General features: G+C 41.6%; 1 protein-coding gene across 1 annotated transcript in view; it reads right to left on the reverse strand.

Annotated features, from left to right (window-relative positions):
* The window catches only part of LRIT1 (leucine rich repeat, Ig-like and transmembrane domains 1), a 59649-nt gene extending 42111 nt beyond the window's left edge, over window positions 1–17538 (reverse strand). The window contains exons 1-3 of the mRNA XM_030204981.1: window positions 17460–17538; window positions 13578–13659; window positions 614–1080 (exon numbers count right to left, since the gene is read on the reverse strand). Coding sequence (XP_030060841.1) covers window positions 614–1080; window positions 13578–13659; window positions 17460–17538 — 628 coding nt within the window. The remainder of the gene's footprint in view (window positions 1–613; window positions 1081–13577; window positions 13660–17459) is intronic.
* Between the last annotated feature and the right edge of the window lie 764 nt (window positions 17539–18302).

Below are 18302 nucleotides of genomic sequence, written 5' to 3' on the forward strand. Positions count from 1 at the left end.
GCTGTGTGAAACCCTGGAAAATCTTTGACTAGTTTAAACATAACTAGCCAGCACTGAATGTTAGCTTGGCCAATTATGTTTAAACCAACCCAAAATATACCAGATATTTAATGCCGGTCAGCGGAAATGACCCAGCATTAAATATCCAGGATCAGCACTGACTGTAGGAGGCAGCCTGGGCTGTGTTAGCATTAGCACATGGCTTAGTACAAATGGGAAAAGAAAGAAAATGCAGAAAACAAAGGCATCACACAGACAAGCACAAAAAGGGTATTAAAATTACAATAAAAGCATATAAAAAAGAAAAATTAAAAACAAACAGACGCATAAGGGGAGGAAAAAGACAACATCTCAATGCTTAACACTAGTCCACAGCCAGCAGCATGTAGAAAATAATGAAAGGAAAAGCAAGGCTTATGACATGAAACCAAATGTTTTCTCATAAAAAAATATGATTCTTTAAATTATGTTTAAAAAGGATTCCAATCTAATATAAAGAAGTAATGAGTTCCATAACGTAGGTGCCATTACAAAGAGAGAGGAACAGTGTTAGAAAACACTATCCTTAAGTTTCTGTATGCAGCTAGTCTATAGTAAGTTTAATGCCACTTACCTAAGATGATTTTGGAATAGTCACTAGAGATGTAAGAATCTGCCTGGAAATTCAGCCAACTTGCAATTAGCTCATGTGGAAGGGTGATCAGTTTATTGCTGGATAGATCCAAATAAGTGATGTTCTTCATATACAGAGCAGCCTCTTTTGGGACTGAGCTGAGTTTATTGTTATGCAAGTCAAGCAGTCTTAGCTGGAGCATAGCAGCAAGAGCCTTCCATGGGAATGAAGAAAGGATATTTCCATCCAGCCGGAGTTCTTGCACTTTATGAAGACCCTGGAAGGAAACCTGGCTGAGGGTAGTCACGGAGTTGTAGGACATCCAAAGAAATTCAAGTTTTGAAAGAAGGTGGAATGCTTCAGCTGGTACCCTTCTGATAGCTGTTTTCTCTATTCGTAGTTTAAAGGTATCTAATGGAATATTGATTGGTGTTAAGGTCATCTCGGGGTCATTACATAGTACAACTCTATTTAAAGAGAGAAAATAAAATTGATTATTTCAAGAGAGCAAATTAAATTTTTACTATAGCTTAATGACTATTTAGAAAAGTATTTGTGATTTCATAGGTACAGGTTTGAATTCTGTCACTCACTGTGATTTTAAATAAGTCATTTGCCTTTCTTGTTATATTTACTAATAAGGGCAAACAAACACATTATAGGCTGGTCTTCTCTTTCTGTCCTCTCTACCCATTCCTGGGCGTTGAGGAAATCAGAGTACCATCATGGAACCTATGAACTTTTTCTGGTAGAATACTTCAGATTGCCATTGCCTTCTACAGCCCACGGCACCTGCTTTCTTCCTTGTGTTCCCTCCCTACCACCCTCCCCCATCCATATGCTATCAAGACTTAATCATAGTTTCTAACAAGTTCAGGTTTTCTCAGGGCTGTGCTGCTGGGAAAAGTGTTTAGACTAGTGTATGCATCTATGGCTAGCTTCCTGTCACCCATCTCACATACCTCTCTCTCTTTAAAATCATGGCATTTCTTCCTAGTGTTTATTTTAAACTTCCATTCTTGCTAATAAAGCAGTTAGAAATATAGGGGTAGATATTCAGCCCATGGTAGTCAGTGTTTTTATAAATGACTAGTGGAACCAAGCCCATTTCATCAAAAATGAAATGGGCCCTAGGAAGGCTCTTGTCTAAGCGATTTTTCCTCGCGTCCCTGCTGTCCCCTCCATGTCCAGTGATTCTTCCCTCCCCTCCCATCCTCTCCATGTCCTGTGATTCTGGCCTCCCCTCCATGTCCAGCGATTTTTCTCAGCCCTGCCCTCCCATTCATGTCCCGCGATTCTCCCCTCGCCTCCCATCCCTTCCATGTTCAGCGATTCTCCTTTTCCCTGCCCTCCCATCTGTGCCCCGTGATTCTCTCCTCTCTTCCCATCCCATCCATGTCCACCGATTCTCCTCTGCCCTGCCCTCCACTCCCCTCTCTCGATGTCCCGCGATTCTGTCCTCCCCTCCATGTCCAGCGATTGTCCTGTGCCCTGCCCTCCCATCTGTCTCCCTGCCCTTCCCTTCCCTGTGATTCTCCCCTCGCCTTTCATCCCCTCCATGTCCAGCGATTCTCCTCTGCCCTGCCCTCCCATCTGTGTCCCGCGATTCTCTCCTTTACTCCCATCCCATGTCCATAGATTCTCCTCTGCCCTGCCCTCCCCTCCCCTCGATGTCCCATGATTCTGTCCTCCCCTCCATGTCCAGCGATTGTCCTGTGCCCTGCCCTCCCATCTGTGTCCTGCGATTCTCTCTTCTCCACCCATCCCATCCATGTCAATCGATTCTCCTCTGCTCTGCCCTCCCCTCCCCTCACCTCGATGTCCCGAACTCCTATCCTCCCCCTCCAGCGTTCCGTTGCCTTCACTTGCTTGCGTTTGTAACATCCTGATGTCAGCTCGCCTCCAGTGTTCCCTTCCCTCTCACTGTTCCGCCCTCTGACGTCATTTTGTCTTTGCGCGAGGGTGGGACAGTGAGAGTGAATGGAACACTGGCGATTGCTGACATCACAATGTTACAAACCCAGACAGACAGACAGACAGCTGGCCGTAGAATGTTGACGGTACAAATTATTATATAGGATGATTGTTCAGGGCTGAATTAGACTTGGACATTCAGTACTTGGCCATATCAGGGCACTGGGCACTGAATAATCCGGGTCTCGAGTGGCTGCTGGATTTATCCAGGGGTTGGTCAATATTCAGTGCCGGCACCTGAATAACTATATGGCTAGTTAGGACAGCTATTTCTGTGGTCGCATTTGTGAATTAGTTAATTGATATCTTACCCTTCCATACACAATTACTCTTGATTTTTAGGCTCTCCCTCAGTTCTCAGTATATACACTTGGACTGATACCACACTAAGTTATATGTTTACTAGTGACTGATAAACATATTTTGCTGTCCATATATTTTCAAATCTTATATGAATAGTATTGGGATAAAAATCTGTCTGAATGCACTGAACAAAAAGGTTTAAGATAGATTAAAAGTGGGCCAAAAGTTTTTTGGGATGGGGCGATATTCAGCTGCTATCCAAATAATTTAATGTAGCAAAGAGAGGGAACCAAGTACAAAAAAAGACCAAGCACAAAAAAAACACAGCACAAAGGGCCTTTAAAAACAAAAGGGAACACAATTTTTTCATAAAAAAAAATCCTTTAATAGTGAACTTTGATTGAAGAAAGACCCGACACGGGCCGTGTTTCGGTGCCACCACACCTGCGTCAGGGGTCACACCAATGACAAAGGAGGATTCAATAGACCAATTTTAAAAGGCTGATGCTTTCCAAAATTCTGTGTGATATATTCCTCCGAATAAAATGTAGTGCGAAGCTCACACAGCAGCAGCATAAATCGTAACAATTTATGCTGCTGCTGTGTGTGCTTCGCACTACATTTTATTCGGAGGAATATATCACACAGAATTTTGGAAAGCATCAGCCTTTTGAAATTGGTCTATTGAATCCTCCTTTGTCATTGGTGTGACCCCTGACGCAGGTGCGGTGTCACCGAAACACGGCCCGTGTCGGGTCTTTCTTCAATCAAGGATCAAAATAATTTAAACATGTTAGTTTATGCTTTCTGAATAGCAAGCCTAAACTAAGTCGATAGTGCTTACACGTTGATTTCATTATTCGTATGTCCAACACCACTACATATACAGAAAGCAGCACTGAATATACATATTAATATAAGTGCTGACACCAGCCCTTAAATTAATATGGTCACTGCACCAGCTGAAAATTTATCGTACACGTCATACTCTATCAAAGCAAATAAATATCTTTGATCACAGGTTGCTTATAGAATAAACATGAGCAATTACAAAAGAACACTAGTGCCATCAGAGTTTTCAACCTAGCTGCAAAAAAAACACTACAAAAAGAATCCCAGTAGAAAACTGAAAGATGATGATTTCTTTCTTTTGTCCCTCTGTATGATCTTGTAATGTGTAGTTGAGTGTCAGTTCCTTCATGTTTGGTTCATTCGCTGCAATAAGTTGAGCAGATGATAAGGGACAAACAAATTCCTAGGATACACAGAATACCAGAGAGAGGAAGAGATGGCAGCTTTTTTTTCATTCTTTCCAAGAGGACAAAGACAGGGGACATTACGTTTGTAGAAGAAATGAGGGAAAGCAAGAGAAAAGCAAAATGAGGAAGAGAGAGAGAGAGAGAAAGAGATTCAATAATAGCACAGGACATCACTTTACAAGTGCATTCCTTCTTTTATAATGAGAAAAACTGAACAATTACTTAATGTAGCTGATCCTACTTGCATTAAATAAAGCACAACCATGTCAAATAAAAGTATTTAAATCCCATGTACTTACAGCTTATCCAAGATACAATTGTGAATTATAGCCTCCATATATTTGTAATTAAAGGGCAGAACAGATGGTAAATGTGTAGTTGAAACCAAAATTAATGTTTTCATTAAAACAAGCAGGGCTGCCAAGTGATCATTCACTATAACAGAGAGATGTTCATTACAAAAGGTTTTATATCTCCATTAGAAAGAAATAATAGAAGCTAGACAGCTTGAGAAGAATAGTAGGGGAAAAAATGACCTGGTCTGAGACATATCATATTTTGCTGGTATTGGATGTTTTAACTCACTCGACCCTACTTGTCCCTCTAATTACCGACCCATCTCCCTCCTTCCTTTTCTCTCCAAATTACTTGAGCGTGCTGTTCACCGCCGCTGCCTTGATTTTTTTCTCCTCACATGCTATTCTTGACCCACTACAATCTGGTTTTCGCCCTCTCCACTCAACCGAAACTGTGCTTACTAAAGTCTACAATGACCTATTACTGGCTAAATCCAGAGGTCAATATTCCATCCTCATTCTTCTTGATCTTTCCACTGCTTTTGACACTGTCGATCACAGCATACTTCTCGATACCCTGTCCTCATTTGGATTCCAGGGCTCTGTCCTTTCCTGGTTCTCTTCCTACCTCTCCCTCCGCACCTTTAGTGTTCACTCTGGTGGATCCTCTTCTACTTCTATCCCTCTGCCTGTCGGCGTACCTCAGAGTTCTGTTCTTGGTCCCCTCCTCTTTTCTATCTACACTTCTTCCCTTGGTTCATTAATCTCATCCCATGGCTTTTCCTACCATCTCTATGCTGATGACTCCCAAATCTACCTTTCTACCCCTGATATCTCACCTTGCATCCAAACCAAAGTTTCAGCGTGCTTGTCTGACATTGCTGTCTGGATGTCTCAACGCCTCCTGAAATTAAATATGACCAAAACCGAGCATCTCATTTTCCCCCCCAAACCCACCTCCCCGCTCCCCCCGTTTTCTATTTCTGTTGATGGCTCTCTCATTCTCCCTGTCTCCTCAGCTCGAAACCTTGGGGTCATCTTTGACTCTTCTCTCTCCTTCTCTGCTCATATCCAGCAGTTTGCCAAGACCTGTCGTTTCTTTCTTTACAACATCCATAAAATCCGCCCCTTTCTTTCCGAGCACTCTACCAAACCCCTCATCCACACCATTGTCACCTCTCGTTTAGACTACTGCAATCTGCTTCTTGCTGGCCTCCCACTTAGTCACCTCTCCCCTCTCCAGACGGTTCAAAACTCTGCTGCCCATCTCGTCTTCCGCCAGGGTCGCTTTACTCATACTACCCCTCCCCTCAAGACACTTCACTGACTCCCTATCCGTTTTTGCATCCTGTTCAAACTTCTTCTACTAACCTATAAATGTACTCACTCTGCTGCTCCCCAGTATCTCTCCACACTTGTCCTTCCCTACACCCCTTCCCGTGCACTCCGCTCCATGGATAAATCCTTCTTATCTGTTCCCTTCTCCACTACTGCCAACTCCAGACTTTGCGCCTTCTGTCTCGCTGCACCCTACGCCTGGAATAAACTTCCTGAGCCCCTACGTCTTGCCCCATCCTTGGCCACTTTTAAATCTAGACTGAAAGCCCACCTCTTTAACATTGCTTTTGACTCGTAACCACTCACCTCCACCTACCCTCCTCTCTTCCTTCCCGTTCACATTAATTGATTTGATTTGCTTACTTTATTTATTTTTTGTCTATTAGATTGTAAGCTCTTTGAGCAGGGACTGTCTTTCTTCTATGTTTGTGCAGCGCTGCGTACGCCTTGTAGCGCTATAGAAATGCTAAATAGTAGTAGTAGTAGTAGTATAGTTGGAATCTTCGCACTTCTGCAGTCTATATATATACGGTTAATATAAATGGCCATCCATCTGGTAATGAAGGGAAATTCTATAACACGGGTGCTTACATTTACATATCAATTATACACTTAAATGATTAGAATAATGGTGTACATGTGATAATATGATATGTTAAACTGGTCTTATATCCTGCTAATACCTCAACAGTTCAAAGCAGGTAACACAATCACAAGAGACCGGAAACAATCATCTGGGAATAAGAATTAATCAATATTACAGCATAGTCAGGAAATAGAGTGTAAGACAAATTTTTGAAACAGAAAAGTTTTAACCCTTTTTCTAAAACCCTCTGCTTAGTGTGCTGCAGCGGCTAAGATAGCAAATAGAATGTTAGGTATTATTAGGAAAGGAATGGAAAACAGCTTCAAGAAAAGACAGCTGAGGGGAGATATGATAGAGTTCTATAAAATAATGAGTGGAGTGGAACAGGTAGACGTGAATTGCTTGTTTACTCTTTCCAAAAATACTAGGACAAGGGGGCATGCAATGAAGATACAAAGTAGTAAATTTAAAACAAGTCGGAGAAAATTTTTCTTCACTCAGCACGTAATTAAACTCTGGAATTCGTTGCCAGAGAAAGTAGTAAAAGCAGTTAGCTTAGCAGGGTTTAAAAAGGTTTAGATGGCTTCCTAAAGGAAAAGTCCATAGACCATTATTAAAATGGACTTGGGGAAAATTCACTCCTTGTTTCTAGGATAAGCAGCATAAAATGTATTGTACTTTTTGGGGATTTTGCCAGGTACTTCTTCTGACCTGGATTGGCCACTGCTGTAAACAGGGAAGAATAAAAATATCAGCAAAATCTTTCCACTGTCTAGCTGCCAGAAATGCCAAAGTTAGTTCACGTAAATGTAATCTTTTCTTCCCCTTTCGTCTTGCCCTCTGAGCAGCAGGACATTGGAAATGATCATAAGGATAATAGGACACTAGGCCATACATAGCTTTAAAAAGAAAACAAGCCAACTTAAAAATGACTCTGGCCTCAACTGGTAACCAGTGCGATTTTATAAAACTGGGAGAAATACTGTCCAATTTAGTTAAACCAAAAATCAAATGAGCTGTAGTGTTTTGTATATTCTGAATTTTCCTAAGAAGACCGTTATAATATCCTAAGTATATGAGATTACAATAATCTAGCTGTGAGACCAGATGCGCCTGTACTAGAAGTTTAAATTGATCCATTTCAAAATAATTCCGAACACATCGTAGTTTCCTGATTAAAAGAAAACATTTCTTGACTAAAGACCAAGATGCCTAGGATCTTAATAACTGGGGAAAATTCATAAGTGACATGATTGATACAAATTGTCATAGGGATGTTCTCTGGTTTAGTATCGAAACCTAGGAATTTATGTGCATGTAAATGACAGCATTTCACCTAAGCACTATTCTGTAAATAAGAATAGCCATATTAGGTCAAACCACCCCAGGGTCGACCTGGCAGTACCTGTTGGGACTACCACTAGATGTGTTATTTTGAGGGAAGGTGCAGCAAGGGCGGGATTGAATGGGGATCACTTCTGCCCAAGAGATCCATAAACCAGCAGATAGTTGCTCCTTGAAAATGATCTACAGGGCTGTCTCAGTAGCACACTAGCAGAGCATGTCTCTCCTTCCCCAGATTGATAAAGGCTAGTTATAGAGGTAGCTTTCACAGCCTAGAGGCAGAAGTGGAGAGTCACAGTTAATGTACAATGGCAATATCAAATTGTTTTAGGACCCATGATTACAAGGTTCCAGAAATATCCTTGGTTCATGAATGTTGTTGTAATTGTTGTACTAAAATAGGTTGGGAGAAGAAATTAATTAGAGCAAAAATCTCCATGTAGTTAAGAATGAAAGTTTATGGTGCAGTACCCCAGCCCTGGTTTCCATTGAGTTAGAAGCCTGAAGGAGCAGGAGAATAAACAGCTGTTTACCCATGGACAAAGATCCAATGATAATACTTCCCCCACACGTGAGTAAAAAGGGATTGATAAGGGACATGGGAGGTTGAGACAGGGAGACTATATAATAGAATTTCATTTAGAAAGCCGCAAATTAACTTCAAATCAGGTGCAAATGTACACCCCAAGAGTGTTGCCCCATTGCTTTGGACTTCAGTTCCACAGGTATAATGAAAGCATTGCCAATAAGCATCAGCAGTCTAAGCCAAATCATAATTACTGTATATTAACATTGTTTAAAATCACATAATGAAACCACAAGTCTGGGAGATTTCAGAAAACAAAATAGCATCAGGAAAAAAACTGAACAAACAAAGCTAGAGAAATCCTGATTAAAATATATTTTAATATGCAAGAAGAGAATGAATAAAAATACTATTTATTTAATAATTCAGGCCATTGTTGCTGATGAATCTTTAGAAAAACTGACAGTATGATCGTACAAAATTATGCATTTACAAGGGTCTTAAGTAAAGCATATTCCTAAAGCAATTATATCTGGCCATAAAGAAAAACATTTGCTTAGGAATGTGGGGCTCTAATAATATCAGGGACAATTCTACATAAGTACACAAGTATTGCCACACTGGGACAGATCAAAGGTCCATCAAGCCCAGTATCCTGTTTCCAACAGTGGCCAATCCAGGTCACAAATACCTGGCAAGATCCCAGAAAAGCTCAATACATTTTTGATGCTTATCCCAGAAATAAGCAGTGGATTTTCCCAAGTCAATTTAATAATGGTCTATGAACTTTTCCTTTAGGAAGCCGTCCATACCCTTTTTAAACCCCCTATAAGCTAACCGCCTTTACCACGTTCTCTAGCAATGAATTCCAGAGTTTAATTACATGTTGAGTGAATAAACATTTTCTCCGATTCATATTAAATTTACTACTTTGTAACTTCATTGCATACCCCTAATCCTAGTATTTTGGGAAAGAATAAACAAACGATTCATGTCTACCCATTCCACTCCACTCATTATTTTATAGACCTCTATCATATCTCCCCTCAGCCGTCTCTCTCCAAGCTGAAGAGCCCTAGATGCTTCAGCCTTTCTTCATAGGGAAGTCGTCCCATCCCCTTTATCATTTTTGTCACCCTTCTCTGTACCTTTTCTAATTCCTCTATATCTATTCTAATAAGCCAAAACAAATTTAAATACTCCTTATGAAAAAAAATATTGAAAAATGCAGGCTCATCAATCTAGAATTCTCTTCCTATTAAAATTTGATCATCAAAGGATTATTTGGCATTCATAAACAGCTAAAACCTTTCTTTTTAAAAAAACATATTTTGAGTTTTTTAATCTTTAGTACCTTATTTGTAATTTCCAGAATTGTCTCAGTTCTTAGTCTTTTGTAATCCACACTGAACTGTGAAGGTTTTGTGGAATACAAGATTAATGTGTAATGTTATGTAAAAGCAAATATCCAGATGGGAGTAATTCTCTATGGATTTCCTAAAGGTAAGTGTCAGGATGATGAGTGCTAAGCAATGAGTTCTATATCAGCAATTCCACATGCAATTGCTGTTATATAATATTAGCATAAATCCACATTTACATGCCTGACTTTAGTCGCAAGTACTTACACTAGCTCAATGGCTGGTTTAAATGCTCGTGTCTAACTGTAGGCAGGTGTGTAAATGCTAGTATTCTATAGGACTAGTAAAAAAGGCTCGTTTCTGACACAAATGAAACGGGCGCTAGCAAGGTTTTCCTCGGAGTGTGTATGTTTGAGAGAGTGTATGTGAGGGTGACTGTGTGTGAGAGAGAGAGTGAATGTGTGAGTGTGTGTGTATGAGAGAGAGAGAGAGAGAGTCTGGGTGTGAGTGTGTCTGTGAGAGAGAGAGTGTGTGTGTGTGTGTGTGTGTGTGTGTGTGTGTGTGTGTGTGTGTGTGTGTGTGTGTGTGAGAATGAGTTTGTGTGCAAGTGCATATGTGAGACACAGTGAGAGAGAGAGTGTATGTGTTTCACACACATACAGTGTGTGCAAGAAAGAGAGTGTGTGTGAGACACAGACTTTCTGTGAGACTGAGTGTATGAGACCAAGAGAGTGTGTGAGTGACTGAATGACACATAGAGAGTGTATGTGATACAGTGTGAGACATAGAGTGTGTGAGAGACAGTGTGTGAGAGTGAGAGAAAGACATTGACTGTGAGAAAGAGAGTGTGTGAGAGAGACAGTGTGTGTGTGACAGAGATACCTCCCCCCCCCCCCCCCTCTCTGGTGTCAGGCCCCCCCCCCCCCCTCTCTCTCTCTCTCTCTGGTGTCTGAGCGTTACTGTGCAGGATGCTGAGCTCTGGCTGTGCTTCAAGGAACTGACCAATCCTATTTAATAGAATGCACCTCCAACATTCTGATGCCTTGAAACCTCATGTGGTTGGTCACTTCTGCTTGTGATGAACCCGGAAGTACGTGATATCAATTCAGGAGATGGATACAGAGAGCAGGAATGCCTCAGCCATGCAGTCAGCTTCAGAATGTTGGAGGTGCGTTTTATTATATAGGATGTGCATGTAAATGCTAGACACACCCTTAACCTGCCCATGCCCCTCCCAGGTCCACACCCTCCCTGACAGATGTGCACAATGGATTTGGGAGTAAATTCTATAAGTTCCTAAAAATTGGTAAGGAAAAAACAATAAGGGTGAAAGTGATGAAAGTTCCAAATGACCAAGACAAACAAGGAGTAAGAGAATCCAAAAGTTTATTTGTCAAAGTAAGCTGACCCAAAAGACCCTACATGGGCCGTATTTCAGCACAAAGCCTTCCTCAGGGGTCAAAATAGTGCAGACAGATTAGCTTCTCAGAGAATGTAACTGGTAGTAACCATTAAAGTATTGAAGTACGATATGCTCTGTGCTACAGTAGCCGGTCCTCTCAGCGTATCGTGCTTCAGTACTTTAATGGTTACTACCAATTACATTCTCTGCAAAGCTGATCTGCCCTATTTTGACCCATGAGGAAAGCTTTGTGCCAACACACAGCCCATTTAGGGTCTTGTGGGTCAGTTTACTTTGGCAAATAAATTTTTAGTTGCTCTTACTCCTTGTTTGCCTTGGTCATTTGGAACTTCCATCTCTTTCACCCTTGTTGTTTTTTGCTTACTTTTTCTGTGGAAATTGTGCGGATCCCTCCCCCTTTTTTTCCTAAAAATTGGTGCCAAAAATGAAAAGTGTTTAGCGTGATTCTATAAAGAGTATGCGTCCTTTATAGAATCACACTTAGCACTGAGATGCGCCTAACTGTAGTGGCTGCAATTAGGCCTGCTATAATCAGACTTAAATACTGGTTAGGCACACTTAGGAATGATTCTGTATCAAGGTGCATAAAATCTGGGAATGCCCCCAGGAACACCCCTAAACATGCCTCCAAATTGTTACACACAATAGGATTTAGGCGCATTCTATTATAGGATCGGATATGCCCGTAAATCCTAATTATTTCCAATTAGTTCTGATAATTGGTTGTTAATTGCCAATTATTGGCACTGATTGGCTTGTTCAATTAAGTCATGCACACAATTTGGCTGTGTGACCAAATTAGTGCATACAACTTTAGGCGCTATGTATAGAATTTAGGGGTTTGTGTATACAGGGGTCCTTTTACAAAGGCACGCTAAAAAATGGCTTGCGGTAGTGTAGGCACGAGTTTTGGGCACGCGCCGATCCATTTTTTAGCGCGCCTGTAAAAAAGGCCTTTTTAAATTTTTGTCGAAAATGGACGTGGCAAAATGAAAATTGCCACATGTCCATTTTGGGTCTGAGACCTTACCGCCAGCCATTGACCTAGCAGTAAAGACTCACGTGGTTACCGGGCGGTAATGACCTACGCACGCCAAATGCCACTTGGTGCGCATCCGTTACGCACGCCAGAAAATAAAAAATATTTTTCAGACACGCATAGCAGATGCACGTGAAAAATGAAATTACCACAAGAGCCATGCAGTAATCGGGCAGTAACTCCATTTTGGCGCACGTTCGGCATGCGTAGATGCTTACGTGGCTTAGTAAAAGGACCAATGTCAACAATTTAGGGGAACTCCCTTATAATTGAAGTACAAATATAAAATATTAATAATTCAGGTACTCCTTGAAAATATTTTATCTTTATAAATCAATTATTTATTTGAAAACATATGTGCCTTCATAAATACATCCAATATATCTCTGCAAATATCCCCAGAACTCCTTTCAGCATGCCCACTGCAGTCAAACACATCCACACCATCAACCACTCAATCTCACTTGCCTCATGTAATTAAAACAATAAAGGTATACATCGTTTAGTCAGGGAGTATTCCCTTATACACATTTAAACACATCATTGTCGCTTCTGACAGAATTGAGAAATCCCAACAGTTCTTCAAGTCCTTTTGATCTCACAGTTCTTAAAGGGCAAAACAGCTGATCCACGATCTAATAACCAACCTTGGTGGGTGATAACAACGAATCACAGAACTTCTGTGTCCTTTTCTCCAATTATATAGTTATCTTAAGTGTCATTTATGCATGTTCTTGCTGCCTAAATGTTGGCACCCTCTTTATGGAATTATCCCCAAATTTGCGCCTAACTCAAAAGAGGTGTAAATGCTGATAGGAGAATTATTTTAAAATGACCGTGTATTCCACATTCAAAAATCAGAATACACACATTTTTGCATTACCCAAACCATATACAGACACACCCTTCTCATATCTGTGCATTCTATGGCTTCTATATATGTGAATATTAAAACCCTATAATTAGCACTCACATATGCAGCACAATCATGTAAATGCCATTATTTACATTTGTAGAAAATGCACAAACCTTCTAAAATGTCCTTCTTAACCTCTGTGTAACAAAAAGTTATTTTTTTTCTTTGTTTTGAATGATCCATACTAAAGGATAGTATTGTCCTATAGCCCTTTGCTATTATATTTAAGATATATATGCAATCAAAAAATTAAAAATATAAATGAATTAAAAGAAAAAAAGTGTAGTTCTGATGTTTCCTCATTGGCCAACATCAAGATATTTCAATAACTACGCAGTCAATTTAAAAATATTACAGTGTACTTTTTGTTATGGTTACAGTTCTGCAGTAGTGCTAATTAGATTGCATCTGGCCAGCCAGCACAGAAGATCCTCCAGTGCTTTCTCTGAAATCAGATTACAGTGTACTCAGAAGTTAATCCGTCAGCACATAAAGCTGCTATGAAAAGAGACTGGCAAAAATAGCATGTAGCAAAATAAAAACAAATGAAGCATTGACTTCCTCTTGCAAGAATATTTTAAAGATATATATGACCCTACCTGGATTTGGCTCCACCACTGAGACTGTTAAAAGTGCAACTGCACTGAGAAGGACAAGCAAACTGACATGAAGGCAGAGCACCTAAAGTCAGATAAAACAAAAAACTTGCCAAGATCCACATTGTTGCCAGAGCAGGGGAAAGAAACGCAAGTACTGGCTGAAAGCTTCTCGCTATTATTTTATCTGCTGCCTGGTCACATCTTGTTAGCTGCCTTCCGTTTCCAGTCACAGTGATGCTCTAGCATAGACTGAATCCATCTGATAAAAAGGGTTACCTGAGGGATTAGGGATGGGATTTATTGCTTCCTGCTGCGCAGCAGAACATTTCTGTCTTTAGTTTGCAGAATGAAACAATAAACAGTTAGACCGATGTTATACTTTTATCATTTGTTATATGCCCTGTTTGTCAAGTGAATGATAGGGAAAATGTTTTGTTACATATTGGTTTTTATAAGGGACTTTTACTAAGGCGCGCTGACATTTTTGGCACACGCTAAAATTGTTAGAGATGCCAATACATTCCTATGGGCGTCTCTAACGTTTTGAGCATCCACAATTTTAGCACACGTTAAAAACATCAGTGCGCCTTAGTAAAAGATGCCCTAAATTTCTTATGTCTGCTTTTTTGTATTCTGCGTAGAGCTATGGACATTGTGGCTACTAAACATTTTAAACAAATACATCATTTTAATTCCACTTTTGTATAGTGCCTTTTAGCAGTTAAAGAAAACCCTGGAGAGTTTAAATAAAATGAACATTGAAAGATGCTGGATTTCTCAGCAACTATGCCATTGCCAATAAAAGGATCCTCCTCCACAGGAGGATTGCCAGGAAGTCAAAATTAAACTCACCAAAAAGAATATACCATTTATGTAGGTGGGCATGCATTTCTTTTCTCTAGTTGTTAACTTGTGCTGTTAGGTCTATTGACCTTAATTTAGGGGCATTTTTACTGAGCTGCATAAGGTGCTAACAAGCACCTAATGCAGCTTAAAATGGCATACTGGTGGGATTCTATATATGGCACCTCAAAAAATCCATGCAGAAAACATTTTCACCTAAACGTATTCTATAAGTGGCACCTATGAAAACATGGCGTAAATCCTGGTGTGTAGATTTAGCTGCAGATGGCCATATTCTATATCTACGTGTGTATATTTTGGAACGGCCATAAAATGTCCATGTCCCAGCCCATAACTATGCCCCTTTTTGCCTGTGTACATTAAAATTTAGGCACGGTGCATTACAGAATACACTTAGCAAGTTGTGTGTGTGTGTAAATTCTAAGTATTGCCAATTAGTGCTCATTATTGCTTGTTAAATGCTGCTATCTACGCTAATTAGCTTGTTAAGCCATTAAGTTACCTGCATTGTTATAGAATCCACCTGTATTTCAGGGCAGATCTCTAAGCATGCTATATAGAATCTTTGGGACTGCGGGATAACGGACTGCAAATAATTGCAGGAAAACGTTAGGAAATTGGAAGACTGGGCATCTAAATGGCAGATGAAATTTAATGTAGACAAATGCAAAGTGAGGCGCATTGGGAAGAATAATCCAAAACATAGTTTCCTAATGCTACGATCCGCCTTGGGGGTCAGCACCCAAGAAAAAGATCTAGGTGTCATTGTAAACAATACACTGAAATCTTCTGCCAAAAAAGCAAACAGGATGCTAGGAATTATTAGGAAAGGGATGGTAAATAAGACAAAGAATACCATAATGCCTCTGTATCGCTCCATGGCACGCCCTTACCTTGCTTTCAGTTCTGATTGCCGAATCTCAAAAAAGGAATAGCAGAATTAGAAAAGTTTGAGAGAAGAGCAATCAAAATGGTCCTATATTACTATTTTCATTAGCATGTGGTGTGATAAACGCAGTGTTTGCCCTTACATGAGGAGGCCGCCAGATGGCGCTCGCCTACCGGGAACCTGAAAATGCCCTGATCTGGCCACTAGAGGGAACCAAAGAGTATAGTCCATGGTAGTGACCAGAAGGAACGGCTAGGGGGTGCTCATGGCATAGGACCTGTACTTCCCTGGGAAGGCCACTGGGGGGAAACTCTCTGAGTGGAAGCTGGGAAGGTGGAGAGAGTTCTGGGTGCTGACCTTTCTGGAAGCAGAAGGAGAGGCCTAAAGAGAGGTGGGAGAGATTATTGGGCACCCTATAAAAAGCACCCTCTAAGCCAAGGGAGGAGAGAGAAGATGGGGGGGGGGGGGGGGACCTGCAACACCCAGAGCCAGAGAATTCCAAGCAGGGGACTGAAGAAAGAGGCCTGCTGAAGGAGAGCTCAAGAGAAGGGTCAGGAGAAGGTTCCCTCCAAACCCCAAAGAGGTACCTACCTGGTGGGGGCCAGGCATTAAGTACTATTGTTATGAACAATTGCTACTGAGACAGAACTAACAGCCGTGGGGTGGAGGATAGGACCGTAAGGTTAATGTGAGTAAAGAAGGTCCTATCCAGGGCTGGTGGCTGTTATACCCGGAGACCCAGGTGTCCCACAGTAAATGGTCTCGGGGGGTGAATTGCAGTAAAAGAATAATAGTGGGAAAGCCAGGTTCCCACAAGACTGGAGCAGAGTTCCAATAAACTGAATTTACATGTAATCAGCTATTTTGCATATTTTTGCAAGCAGAGGAAGCTGTGCTATCTTCCAGAGAAGGGTGACCCAGAGGCGCCCCACCAGAAGAACTGGTAAGGGGGTCGGTTACCAGGATATACAGTGGGGAGGCCGGGCCAGGACTGGAAGTTAATGAAGAGGTCACCCTGAGGGAAGGAGGAGGCCCAAGCATAGAGGCCAGAGTCACCGGAGTAACAGAGGCGTTTTGGTTTCAGGGCAGGAGCCACTAGAGGGTTGCACCCCTGAGAGCACCCCTGTGTGCTTACAGTGGGACTTGCAAAAAATTAATTTGGGGGCAACAGGAGGTACTAAAGGTTCTCGTGTTAACTCAATGTTAGTTAGTTAGTTCTTGCTAATGTGAACATGCTAACTGGTTATTGCTTTCACACTCATTCTTCACCCATGACATGCGTCCTTCCAAAAATATATATTTTTAAAAAATAACCTACAATTAACATACAGAAAAAAAGTATTGCTCTAAATTGATTTAGTGCATTTTGTGTTTAAAGCTCTTTATTATAATTTCTTTATGCCATTCACAAAATGAACATAAAAGTCAGAAATCTCTGAAAATTTGTAAATTTAACCGAAATAAAATACTTTTCTGAAAACTTTAAATACTTATTTACCACGATATGTGATCCAAGAATCAGGAAAATTTTAAACAAAGAATAAGAAAAATATCTATATATATAAAAGGCACCTCCAACGTTCCATTGAAGCCGGATGTTGAGGCGCCCGAGATATCCGGTTTGGCCTGTTGCCTGTAGCTTCACCCTCCGCCCTCGCGTTCCTTCGCCTCTCGCAATTACGTCAACAGCGCATCCTCTCCCGCCATTGGCAGAGCCACGCATTAGGCAGGTCCTCATTGGCCGAACCTCCCCTAGAAGGCGCGGCGAAATACCATCATTGGATGAGCCTTCTGGATGGGCGACGATGTGGAGAGGATTACTTTTACACTCCACAAGACAAACGCTCTACTCACAGCTCAGGCGATCCAACCCCGCCTCTTGCGATGACGTCTCCGGCGGGGCCGGAAAGGCAGAAGCCACAAGTCGCATGGACAGAAGACGGCAGGGCAGGAAAGGCAGAAGGCCCACAAAACCACGACTGACGCAGGGGGAGGGGGAGCACCACCACGGACACAGGGGGAGGAGCAGGAGTACAAAAACAAACAAAACCGCGACGCGCGCACAGTGACGAGTACGCCCTGCCCCCCTCCTCGGCGCATCGCCCACCACCTCCCCCCCAAGCACATACCTCCCAAACAATCGCCATGCCGCTCATCAACAGTGCCCAGTCCCACACGGAAAGCAGCCAGCAGCTTGCCAGACAGCATGGAGGAACTGTGAAGCCAGGCAACCTACAGAGACACGCAGGAAGTGACAGCCCATTGCCACACAGCCTCATACAAACACTGAAGAATCATTTCTACACAGAACCCAGGTACCTCTGTCTCACACAGAGGGAAACAGCAGGAACCTATGTACAACATACAGAGGTATAGAAAGTGTGACACCCTCCATCACGATAGCTCAGGGACCTCACGGCACAGATGGCAAATAGCCTGGCACAGCCAGCCTCCCCGGAAAACCCCCTCAACTACAGAAACCAGGATCACATACGCACTTGCACACACTCATTCTCCCCACACACTCTCTCTGTCACACCCAAACTCGCACCCACACTCATTCTCTCACACACACACACTCACACATTCACTCTCTCTCTCTCACACACAGTCACTGTCACATACACTCTCTCAAACATAAACACTCCCAGGAAAGCCTTGCTAGCGCCCGTTTCATTTCTGACAGAAATGGGCCTTTTTTACTAGTAACTAAATAAGTTATCCTAGAGCAGAAGCGATAACTAGAGTTACAATCAGACAGCTGCATTAATCTGGTTAACTACTACAGGGGGGTTTCTCATACTTTCTTTAGCAATTACAAATTCTTAAAGTTTCTTGGGATCTGTGAAGAGAAAATTATTTGTTTCATAAGACAGTAAACATTTGCATGGAAACTTAATGAAGAAGGTTGCCCCTAGGGCTAGGACTCTCGGCTTAAAAGCCAAAAGTTCCTTCCTTCTCTCTAGACAAAT

This window comes from Microcaecilia unicolor, chromosome 5 (assembly GCF_901765095.1).
Source record: "Microcaecilia unicolor chromosome 5, aMicUni1.1, whole genome shotgun sequence".
Classification (NCBI taxonomy): Eukaryota; Metazoa; Chordata; class Amphibia; order Gymnophiona; family Siphonopidae; genus Microcaecilia; species Microcaecilia unicolor.